Genomic DNA, 12,763 nt, shown 5'->3' on the forward strand with positions numbered 1-12,763 from the left:
AAGTCACCCGTTACGGCTCGCCAGATCAGGACCTGGACCAGCCAGGATCCTTTACTGTCCCTTGTAAAAAAACTATCGCAAAATGGGAGCTGGTCCAGCGTCCCAGCGGAGATGCATGAAGAGATCAAACCGTTCCAGTGGCGCAAAGACGAAATGTCCATACAGGCGGACTGTCTTTTGTGGGGTAATCGTATGGATTTGTCTAAGAAAGGCAAGGAAACGTTCATAAGCGACCTACACAGTACCCACCCAAGCATAGTAATGATGAAAGCTATAGCCAGATCCCACGTGTGGTGGCCCGGCATCGACTCAGACTTAGAATCATGCATGCACCAATGTAACACTTGCTCTCAACTGAGCATTACACCCAGAGAGGCACCGCTAAGTTTGTGGTCATGGCCCTCCAAACCGTGGTCTAGGATCCACACTGACTGTGCGGGCCCGTTTCTTGGCAAAATATTTTTGGTTGTTGTGGATGCTTTTTCAAAATGAATTGAATGTGTAATAATGTCTATAAGCATGTCCACTGCCACCATCGAAAGCCTACAAGCCATGTTCGCCACGCACGGCCTGCCTGATGTCCTTGTCAGCCACAATGGGCCGTGCTTCACCAGCGCTGAATTCAAGGAATTTGTTATGTATTTAACCCCTTGTAACCTGTATTACACTACCACCTGAGGGCCTACCTGTTGGAGTTCCAAGTGATCCCAGCATCCCTTGGGCGCACGATACAGAAGCAGGCCACCCACGAGGTACCTGCACTCTGGAGTCTCATTAAAGGAGCTACAGTCACACTTGCCCATTGTACACAGTGCTCGGTTTCATCCTTTATTATGAGTGTACCAATTGGCGACGAGGTAATGAACAACCGCGCGAAAATGCAAAGAACAGTTGGTATTCTGGAGAAGTTCTCAGAAGGGGATGATTGGGAGGACTTCGTGGAGAGACTCGACCAATACTTCGTGGCCAACGAGCTGGAAGGGGACGAGAACACTGCCTAACGAAGGGCGATCCTCCCAACTGTCTGTGGGGCAACAACCTATGGCCTCATGAAGAATCTCCTAGCTCCGGCAAAACCAACAGACAAATCCTATGAAGAATTGTGTACGCTGGTCCGGGAGCACCTAAATCCTAAAGAAAGTGTTTTGATGGCGAGCTATCGGTTCTACACGTGTCAACGATCGGAGGGCCAGGAAGTGGCGAGCTGTGTCGCCGAACTGAGGCACCTCCAGGACATTGTGAATTTGAGGGATTCCTAGAACAAATGCTTAGAGACTTTTTTGTACTAGGCATTGGCCATGAGACAATCCTTCGCAAACTGTTGACTGTAGAACTTCGAATCTAAGTAAAACCATAACGATAGTCCAGGCATTTATGTCCACCAGTGACACCACTAAACAGTTTCGGCCAGTACTGTGCATAACGTAACGTCGGTTTCGAGCAGGAATATACATGGTAGAACGTACACACCAGCTGCTGCTGCCCGACCTCAGATGACCCCCAGTCCGCTATCAATTGTTAATGCGAGGCAGTTAACACCTTGTTGGTGCTGTGGAGGTGATCATCGGCCCCATCAATGCCACTTCAAGCACTATGCGTGCAACGGTTGCAGAATACCTCCAGCAAATGTGCAGGCGAGCTGCAAACCCTGCAAACCACCACGTTGCAGAGGAAAATCGATCCACTGTGGATCAGGCTGAATTGGAGACTCGAACCAAGGAGGCAGAAGTATACGGGATACACACATTCACCACGAAATGTTCACCAATAATGCTGAAAGTTGAACTGAACAGAATTCCAGTACCTATGGAACTGGTCATGGGTGCAAGTCAGTCCATGAGTAAAAAGGCCTTCGACTGATTGTGGGGCAAAAAGGCACACAGGGCCAAGCTCAGCCCCATTCACACCAAACTAAGGATTTACACCAAGGAACTAATCTCTGTAATTGGCAGTGCAGAAGTCAAAGTCTCCTACGATGGAGCAGTACACAAACTCCCGCTGTGGATTGTGCCAGGGGACGGCCCCACGTTGTTTGGCAGAAGCTGGCTGGGAAATATCAGCTGGAACTGAGATGACATCCGAGCGCTTTCGTCCATCGATGACGCCTCATGTGCCTAGGTTCTGAGCAAGTTTCCATCATTGTTTGAGTCAGGCATTGGAAGCTTCTCGGGAGTGAAAGTGCAGATCCATTTGGTTCCCGGTACACGACCCATTCACCACAAGGCACGGGCGGTGCCTTATATGATGCGTGAGAAAATGGAAGTTGAGCTGGACAGGTTGCAGCGAGAAGGCATCATCGCGCCGGTGGAATTCAACAAGTGGGCCAGTCCGATTGTCCCGGTACATAAAGAGGACGGCACGGTTAGAATTTGTGGGGACTATAAAGTAACGATTAACCGTTTTTCGCTACAGGACCAGTACCCGCTACCCAAGGCAGACGACCTATTTGCGACTCTGGCTGGAGGGAAGATGTTCACCAAGTTGGATCTGACCTCGGCCTACATGACGCAGGAGCTGGAGGAACCTTCGAAAGGCCTCACTTGCATCAACACGCACAAAGGTCTGTTCATCTACAACAGATGCCCGTTTGGGATTCGGTCGGCCGTGGCAATCTTCCAACAGAACATGGAGAGCCTGCTAAAGTCGGTTCCTCGCACCGTGGTTTTCCAGGACGACATACTGGTTACAGGTCGGGACACCATCGAACACTTGAAGAGTCGGTAGGATCGCGTGGGGCTCAGGTTGAAACGCTCGAAGTGTGTTTTCCTGGCGCCAGAGGTGGAGTTTTTGGGAAGAAGAATCGCGACAGTCGGCATCAGACCCACCGACGCCAAGACGGAGGCCATCAAGAACGTGCTGAGACCACAGAACGTGATGGAGCTGCAGTTGTTCCTGGGACTCATTAACTATTTCAGTAATTTCCTACCCGGGTTAAGCACCCTGCTAGAACCCCTACATGCGCTACTGTGCAAGGGAGACGACTGGGTATGGGGGAATTCACAAGAGGCTGCCTTTAAGAAAGCCAGAAATCTGTTGTGTTCAAACAAACTGCTTGTCCTGTATAACCCATGTAAACGATTAGTTCTAGCTTGCGATGTGCCATCATACGGGGTCGGGTGTGTGTTACAACAGGCTAACGAATCGGGGATTTTGCAACCGGTCGCTTATGCGTCCAGGAGTCTGTCCAAGGCCGAAAGGGCCTACAGCATGATTGAAAAAGAAGCTCTGGCGTGTGTTTACGGGGTGAAGAAAATGCACCAATACTTATTTGGCCTCAAGTTTGAACTTGAAAGTGACCACAAGCCGCTCATATCGCTGTCTCTGAGAGCAAAGGGATTAACACCAATGCCTTTACCCGCATCCAAAGATGGGCGCTCACGCTGTCGGCGTACAACTATGTAATCCGCCACAGACCGGGCACAGAGGACTGCTGCCATTGCCCACCACCAGGGTGGAAATGGCACAGCCAGTGGACTTGCTCATGGTCATGGAGGCATTCGAGAACGAAAAGTCCCCCGTCACGGCCCGCCAGATCAGGACCTGGACCAGCCAGGATCCTTTACTGTCTCTTGTAAAAAACTGTGTCCTCCCTGGGAGCTGGTCCAGCGTCCCAGCGGAGATGCAGGAGGCAATTAAGCCGTTCCACAGACGCAAAGACGAAATGTCCCTGCAGGCGGACTGTCTGTTGTGGGGCAATCGCGTGGTCTTGCCCAAGAAAGGCAGAGATACGTAAATATGTGAACTACACAGCACCCACCCAAGCCCATTTCCAGGCAAAATGTTTTTGGTTGTCGTGGACGCTTACTCAAAATGGATTGAATGTGCGATAATGTCTGTAAGCACATCCACGGCCATGATTGAAAGCCTACAAGCCATGTTTGCCATGCACGGCCTGCCTGATGTCCGAGTCAGCGACAATGGGCCGTGCTTCACCAGTGCTGAATTTAAGGAATTCATGACCCACAATGGGATCAAACACATCACATCTGCCCCATTCAAGCCCGCATTCAACGGCCAGGCAGAACGAGCAGTTCAGACCATCAAGCAAAGCTTGAAACATGTGTCGGAAGGCTCCCTACAGACCCGGATGTCCTGAGTGCTGCTCAGCTACTGCACCAGACCCCAGTCACTCACTGGAGTTCCCCCAGCCGAGCTGCTCATGAACAGGGCGCTCAAAACAACGCTCTCTCTAGTCCACCCTTATCGCCATGATCACGTGGAGGGCAGGCGGCATCAACAAAGTGTGTACCACGATCGTGCAAATTTGTCACGCGATATTGAGATCAATGATCCTGTGTTGGTGCTCGATTATGGAAATGGTTCCAAATGGCTCGCTGGCACGGTCACAGCCAAAGAAGGGAGTAGGGTATTTCAGGTCAAACTTGCCAATGGACTAACATGCAGAAAGCATTTGGACCAAACCAACCTGCGATTCTCAAACAGCCACGAGCAACCCGAAGAAGACACCACCAACTTTGACCCTCCAACCACGAAGCCAAACTCACCATTCCCAGCCGCCCGGCAAGGCCAGCAGCCCAGCAAAGAACCAACCAACTCACCCACACCTGCATTTGTACCGAGACGATCGACAAGGGAGCAAAAAGCCCCAGATCATCTCACCCTGTAAATAAGTGTACTATTGACTTTGGGAGGGAGTGATGTTATGTATGCAACCCTAGGTAACCTGTATCATACCGCCAGCAGAGGGCTTACCTGTTGGAGTCCCAAGGGATCCCAGCATCCCGTGGGAGCACTGTATATAAGTAGGCTTCCCATGCTGTACCGGCACTCTGGATTTTGAATAAAGGAGCTAAGGTCAGTTACTCATTGTCTACAGTACTCAGTTGCATTACTTTATTATGAGCCTAACACCGTCGTTATTTGAGCCAGGCATCAGCAACTTCACAGGCGCCAAAGTGGGGGTTGAGCACTTATCTGGAACCATTGCATTTATTGCTACGCAAAGGTGACAACTGGGTTTGGGATAAATCTCAAGAGACAGCCTTTAACAAGGCCAGAAACCTGCTATGTTCTAACAAGTTACTTGTATTGTATGACCTGTGTAAACGTTTAGTACTAGCTTGTGATGCATCTTCGTACGGGGTCGGTTGTATGTTACAGGAAGGCAATGTGTCGGGCAAACTGCAACCGGTTGCATATGCGTCGAGAAGCTTATCTAAGGCTGAAAGAACCGACAGTGTGGTTGAGAAAGAAGCATTAGCATGCGTATATGGGGTTAAGAAAATGCACCAATACCTATTTGGACTCTGGTTCGAGCTCGAAACCGACCACAAGCCGCTCATTTCACTGTTCTCAGAAAGCAAAGCTATTAACACCAATACTTCATCCCACATCCAAAGATGGGCACTAACGTTATCTGCGTATGACTATGTAATCCGCCACAGACCAGGCACTGAGAACTGTGCTGATGCCCTCAGTCGGCTGCCATTGCCCACCACCGGGGTGGAAATGACACAACCCGCAGACTTGCTTCTTGTAATGGATGTTTTTGAGAGCGAGGGATCACCTGTCACGGCCTGCCAGATCAGGATCTGGACTAGCCAGTACCCTGTGCAATCACTAGTAAAAAGCTGCATCCTTAATGGGAGCTGGTCGGCAGTCCTGGGGGAATGCAAGATAAAATTAAGCCGTTCCACCGAAGCAAGGATGAAATGTCCATCCATTTGGATTGTCTCCTATGGGGGAATCGCGTGGTTTTGCCAAAAAAAGGCAGGGAAACGTTCTAAGCGACCTTCACAGTACCCACGCAGGCATAGTCATGATGAAGGCTATCGCCAGGTGGCACATTTGGTGACCCGGCATCGACTCGGAATTGGAGTCATGTGTACACCAACGTAACATTTGCTCACAGTTGAGCAATGCACCAAGGGAGGCCCCACTGAGTCTGTGGTCATGGCTCTCCAAACCGTGGTCCAAGGTCCACGTAGATTTCGCTTCCCCTTTCTAGGAAAGATGTTCCTTGTAGCAGTGGACACTTACTCTAAATGGATTGAATGGATAATAATGTCATCATGTATAGCCACTGCCACCATTGAAAGCCTCCGGGCCATGTTTGCCACCCATGGTTTGCCCGATATCCTTGTTAGTGACAATGGACCATGTTTCACCAGCTCGGAATTCAACGAGTTCATGACCCACAATGGCATCAAGCATGTCAGGTCTGCGCCGTTTAAGCCCGCATCCAACGGTCAAGCGGAACGAGCAGTCCAAACTATCAAGCAGAGCTTGAAACACGTGACAGACAGTTCCCTGCATACCCGGTTATCTCGGATTCTGCTCAGCGACCCCACTCACTTACCAAGGCTCCCCCTGCAGAATTTCTAATGAAGAGAGCACTCAAAATCAGGCTCTCCTTAGTCCACCCGGATCTCAATGATCATGTAGAAACCCGGCGTCACCGCGTAACGTGTACCACGTGTACCACACGGCTGTATCACATGACATTGAGGTTAATGACACTGTGTTTGTTCTTAATTACGGTCATGGTCCCAAATGGGTGGCTGACACCGTGTTAGCCAAGGAGGGGAATACGGTGTTTGTTGTCAAACTTTTGAATGGACAAATGTGCAGAAGGCACTTGGATCAGACCAAACTGCGGTTCAGTGACAATCAAGAACAGTTAGAAGAGGACATTACCATCATTGATCCACCCACACACACCCAACCAGCAATCGACCTCGCGGTCAACCACGAGGATGAACCCACCATGCCCGACAGTCCGATCAGACCAGCCACATCACAGTGCAGCAATGATCCGACTGACTCACCCAGGCCAGGACTTCACCTCAGACGATCAATACCAGGAACGCTGAGCCCCGGATCGCCTCAACTTGTAAATAACTTGTATCTAAGACTTTGGGGGGGGGGGGGGGGGGAATGATTTTATGTATGTAAACATTATCAATGTGTAAGACGTGCCACCAGGGGGCGCACCTGTGGGAGACCCAAGGGTCACCTGCACACACTGGGCAAGCAGGTATAAAAGGCAGTCCACCATGCTGCCTCCTCACTCTGGGGTTACATTAAATAGACCAAGATCACAACAGTTTGAGCTTACAGTATACAGCCTTGTGGAGTTATTTTGAACCTAACACCTCCTACACCAACTTTCCAGCCACGTGTTCATCCTCTCTATCCTTCTATACTTATACTCATTAGCACGTGGCACCGGTAGTAACCCGGAGATTACTGCCTTTGAGATCCTACCCTTTAATTTTCTTCCTAGCTCCCTGAATTCTTCCTGTAGGACCTCATCCCTCATTTTACCTATGTTGTTGGTCCCGATATGGACCAGGACCTCTTGCTGTTTACCCTCCCCCCCCCCCCCCCCCCAGGAAGCCCTGCGTCTGCTCTGTGACATCCTTGACCCTGGCACCAGGGAGGCACCATACCAGTCTGGAGTCAGGTCTGTGGCCGCAGAAACACCTCTCAGTTCCCCTAACTATAGAATCCCCTATCACTAGGGCCCTTTTGTTCTTCATCCCTCCCCTCTGTGCAGCTGAGCCACCCGTGGGGCCTTGGAATTGGCTCTGGCTGCACTCTCCAGAGGCACCATCGTCCTCACCGATACTCAGAAGTGAATATTGGTTTGAAAGCGAGATGGACTCACGGGGGGTCTCCTGCACTACCTGCCCAGCACACTTACTACGTCTGGTGGTCACACACTTCCCCTCCGGCTGCAAGCCTTCAGCTGCAGGGTGACCACCTCCTGAAACGTGCTGTCCACGTAGCTCTCAGCCTTGGGGATGCACCGTATTGACTCCACCCGCTGCTCCAGCTCCGAAACGCGGAACTTGAGCAGTTGAAGCTGGAGACACCTCCTGCACACATCCAGGACTTCCCACATGCACACAGTGAGACCCACGATATATCGCACAGTCCCCGAGACCCCCGATATATCATACAGTGAGACCCCCGATATATCACCACAGTCCCAGACCCCAGTACAGATTGCACAGACCCAAAGAGCCCACCCTGGATATATCGACACAGTCCCAGAGATCTCCCTCTGGGAATATCGTCACACTCCTGCACGTACAGACCTCCCCTTGGGTCTGCTGCTACCACAGTGTGGGGGAAAAACTGTGCCGATATTGACATGCTGTCGGGACCCCCTCCCCACCTCATTTGTGAAAAGAAGAAAAGGGAATCACGGCAGAATGTTATTAAATGCAGCAACACAAATAGCGTGCGGGTAAATAAAGAGAAGCACAGAACTGTGCTGGTGTGGAGATCCTGAGGGCCAATGATTCCAGTCACTCAAACCACACACACTGGGTCTCATTCATCGGCCTCATTAACTTCAAACCGCGACACAGAAGCTCACACCTCCCAATCCGCCTACATCGAACCAGCTAATCCTGGGACTGCCTCTTACATTGATAAAGTTCTGTTCTCGATTCAGATTCCAGTCACTGAGTTAGGTTGCTGTATGGAATGCTCTGAACCCCCACCGCAAGTCTGCACACTGCCCCCCCCCCCCCAACCCCCACCCCGCAACGCAGCAGTTCACAGAGCCGACAGAAACACTGCTCGATTAAAGGCCAAGTTCGGAATGTACACATTCCGCCACACCTCAACCCCCCTCACCCCCCAGCTCCCTGACCTCACAACCCCCCCTCCTCACACCCTACCTCTGGTCCCGCTCGCCGCCAAGCACAGAATGCTATATATCCCCCCCCACACCTCACCCTCTCTCAGTCCCCTCCCCCACATCTAAACCCCCCTCTCTCTCCCTCCCCCCAACCTCACCCCCTCGACCTCCCCTCCCCGCCCACCTCACCCCATCTCAGTCCCCTCCCCCACACCTAAACCCCCCTCTCTCTCCCTCCCCTCCCCCCCACCTCACCCCCTCTGCCTCCCTTCGCCCCCCCCCAACCTCACCCCCTCTGCCTCCCCTCCCCTCCTCCCCCACCTCACCCTCTCTCCCTCCCCTCCCCTCCCACCCCAACCCTTCTCCTTCCCCTCTCCTCCCACCCCACCCCACCCCCTCTCCCTCCCCACCCCCCCACCTCACCCCCTCTCACTCCCCTCCCTCACACCCCACCCCCCACCCCGGGTGTTGCCCGCCGGCAAGCTCGCGACTCACTTTGCGGAGAGTATTTTGTGATCAACATCGTCCAGTGAGGAGCTGTGTGCCACATGAAAAGTTCCAAACAATGTGTTTCTCTTCTTTTTTATTTTTTCTGCCTGCGGAGAGAGAGAGAGAGAGAGAGAGAGAGAGAGTCAGCTTAAGTTTATGGAGGGTGGTAGATGGGAGGCCAGCCCGGAGAGAGTTGGAATCGTCAAATCTAGATGGACATTAAGGTCCTCATGGGGTTATATGAAGGTGAGGGGGGAAGGAAGTCTGGCCCAGGAAGTTCTGCATTGGTAGGGTGGTGCTTTGGGACAAAGGAGCTTTATAAATGAGAGCTCTGTTCCATTCTTGGCTGCACGCATATATTCCACGTGTCAGCTGTGGCTCAGTGGGTAGCACACTCACCTCAGCGACTGGAGCACGTAATCCAGGCCGGCACTGAGGGACAGCGCACTGTCGGAGGGGCAGTACTGAGGGAGTGCCGCACTGTCGGAGGGGCAGTACTGAGGGAGTGCCGCACTGTCGGAGGGGCAGTACTGAGGGAGCTCCGCACTGTCGGAGGTGCGGTACTGAGGGAGCGCCGCACTGTCGGTGGGGCAGTACTGAGGGAGTGCCGCACTGTCGGAGGGGCAGTACTGAGGGAGTGCCGCACTGTCGGAGGGGCAGTACTGAGGGAGCTCCGCACTGTCGGAGGGGCAGTACTGAGGGACACCGCACTGTCGGAGGGGCAGTACTGAGGGAGTGCCTCACTGTCGGAGGGGCAGTACTGAGGGACACCGCACTGTCGGAGGGGCAGTACTGAGGGAGTGCTGCACTGTCGGAGGGACAGTACTGAGGGAGCGCTGCACTGTCGGAGGGGCGGTACTGAGTGAGTGCTGCACTGTCGGAGGGGCAGTACTGAGGGAGTGCTGCACTGTCGGAGGGGCGGTACTGAGGGAGTGCTGCATTGTCGGAGGAGCGGTACTGAGGGAGTGCCGCACTGATGGAGGGACAGTACAAAGAGAGCGCCGCACTGTCGGAGGGGCGGTACTGAGGGAGCGCCGCACTGTCGGAGGTGATGTCTTTTGGATGAGACGTTAAACCGAGGCCCCCTCTGCTCTCTCGTGTGGACATAAAAGATCCCACGGCACTGTTCGAAAAAGAGCAGGGGAGTTATCCCTGGTGTCCTGGGCCAATATTTATCCCTGAATCAACATCACTAAAACAGATGGTCTGGTCATTATCACATTGCTGATTGTGGGATCTTGCTGTGTGTGAATTAGCTGCCGCGTTTCCTACATTACAGCAGTGACTACACTTTAACAGTACTTCGCTCCACCATTGGTAGCCGGGCCTTCTGTTGCCTGGGCCCTAAAGCTCTGGAACTCCCTCCCTAAACCTCTCTGCCGTTCTACCCCTCGAAGACGCTCCTTAAAACATAGCTGTCTGAGCAAGCTTTAGGTCACCTGTCCCAATACCTCGTTATATGGCACGGAGTCAAACTCAGTTTGATAATCACTGCTGTGTCACCATGCAGCAGAATCTCACAGCACAGGAGGCTGCCATTCGGCCCATCGTTCCTGCGCCGGCTCTGTGACAGAGCGATCCAATCAGTCCCACTCCCCCTGCTCTTTCCCCATAGCCCTCAAAATTTCTTTCACAAATATTTATCCAATTCTCTTTTCAAAGTTACTCTTGAATCTGCCTCCGGATCACGATAACTCGCTGCGTGAAAACAAATCCTGCAGCCCTGCCCCTGGTGGTATCGAACTCCGTGCTGACAAGCAGTACCTACCCCTTCCTTGGCAATGTTCAGCTGCCTCTCAGCACTCTGCTTCTTGATGTTATAATACTGCACTTCCACCTCGTGAGTCAGCTGCAGCCATTTCTGCAAAGTTTCGGGTGGTGACCAGCTGCCACGTGATTCCAGCTCCTTCTCGGCTTTCTTCAGAGCCATGCGTACCTGAGGGAGACACGCACACGGTTCATTTCCCACCATCGCACTCCAGGTGCCCCAGGCAAAGCAAGCGAGCCCCTCTACCCTTGCTCCTCATGCAGCGAGGGCTGTACAGACAAGGTGCACACTCCTCATGCTTTCTGCATCAACTCTCAGCCCCCTCACCCTTCCGTTTCCCGAGGCCGCGGAGCAGCTGACACTGAAGAGCAGGATTCAGGAGTCCCAGAGAGACCCCGCCCACACCCAGCACTGGCCCCGCCCACACCCAGCACTGCCCCCGCGCACACACAGCATGGCCCCGCCCACACACAGCACTGGCCCCGCCCATACCTAGCACTGCCCCCGCCCATACCTAGCACTGCCCCCGCCCACACACAGCATGGCCCCGCCCACACACAGCACTGGCCCCGCCCATACCTAGCACTGCCCCCGCCCACACACAGCATGGCCCCGCCCACACCCAGCACTGCCCCCGCCCACACCCAGCACTGCCCCCGCCCACACCCAGCACTGGCCCCACCGCCACAGGACTCCACCCACACACAGCATGGCCCCGCCCACACCCAGCATGGCCCCGCCCACACCCAGCACTGGCCCCGCCCACACCCAGCACTGGCCCCGCCGCCACCTCCACAGGACTCCACATACACACAGCATGGCCCCGCCCACACTCAGCATGGCCCCGCCTACACACAGCACAGACCCCGCCCACACCCAGCACTGGCCCAGCCGGCACCACCACAGGACTCCGCCCCACATACAGCATGGCCACGCCCACACCCAGCACTGGCCCCGCCCACAACCAGCACTGGCCCCGCCCACACCCAGCAACGGCCCCGCCGGCACCGCCACAGGACTCCGCCCACACACAGCATGGCCCCGCCCGTACCCAGCACTGGCCCCGCCCACTGCCACAGGACTCCACCCACGCACAGCATGGCCCCACCCGTACCCAGCATGGCCCCACCCGTACCCAGCACTGGCCCCACCCACACCGGCTCCGGCCACACTGCCACAGGGCTCCACACACACACAGCACTGGCTCCGCCCACACCCAGCACGGACCCCGCCCACACAGCATGGCCTAGCCCACACCGCCCCGCCCACCACCTGCTCACGTGCCCCGCCTACACCTCCACGGGGCCCTGTCCACACAGAGCATGGCCCCGCCCACCACTTGCTGTACAGGCCCCTCCCACAGAGAGCATGGGTCCGCCCACCTCCTGATGCAATGCCGCCGCCCATACCCAGCACTGGCCCCGCCTACAGCACTCCAGCAGGGCCCTGCCCCCCCCACAGCACTGGCTCTGCCCACTGGGCCCTGCGCACCCCCGGCACTGCCCACCCCCTCTAGCTACAGCTCCCCACCCCCACCTACAGGCCCCCACAGCTGCCTCCCCCCAGTAAGCGGGCTGCGTGCACGCATCACACTGTACCTGATCCTAGTGAAACGTACAAATCCCACCTGTTCCAACTCCTCCTCCGCGTACTTTTGGCGACTCAGCTCGTTCTCCGTGCCTTCCCGCAGCTCGCGCAGTCGCTGGGCCTCCTGCTTGGCCGCGTTGATCTCATCGCGCAGCTTCTGCTCCAGGTTCACCTTCTCCACCTCCACCGACCGGTGCTCCTCCTGGGCCTTCAGCAGCCTGTGGGCCAAGGAGGCAACATCTCTCACACCACAGCAGTCACAGCCTGGGCCAGACCTCCCACTCACCACCCTGTCCCTCCCACTC

At 54.6% G+C, this 12,763-nt stretch overlaps 1 protein-coding gene across 12 annotated transcripts in view; it reads right to left on the reverse strand.

Annotated features, from left to right (window-relative positions):
* Nucleotides 1–12,763, reverse strand: part of stim1b (stromal interaction molecule 1b) — a 238,353-nt gene that overhangs the window by 54,463 nt on the left and 171,127 nt on the right. For 9 of the 12 annotated variants that reach the window (XR_011595711.1, XM_070892617.1, XM_070892622.1 and 6 more), the window contains 3 exons: nt 12,490–12,676; nt 10,872–11,039; nt 9,110–9,210 (listed from right to left, as the gene is read on the reverse strand). Coding sequence is in view for 11 of the 12 variants with exons in the window: in XM_070892617.1 (XP_070748718.1) it covers nt 9,110–9,210; nt 10,872–11,039; nt 12,490–12,676 (456 nt within the window). In the remaining variant the exon portion in view is untranslated. The remainder of the gene's footprint in view (nt 1–9,109; nt 9,211–10,871; nt 11,040–12,489; nt 12,677–12,763) is intronic. The other 3 variants (XM_070892623.1, XM_070892621.1, XM_070892616.1) reach the window with 1 other exon arrangement.

The sequence above is a fragment of the Pristiophorus japonicus genome, chromosome 10 (assembly GCF_044704955.1).
Source record: "Pristiophorus japonicus isolate sPriJap1 chromosome 10, sPriJap1.hap1, whole genome shotgun sequence".
Classification (NCBI taxonomy): Eukaryota; Metazoa; Chordata; class Chondrichthyes; family Pristiophoridae; genus Pristiophorus; species Pristiophorus japonicus.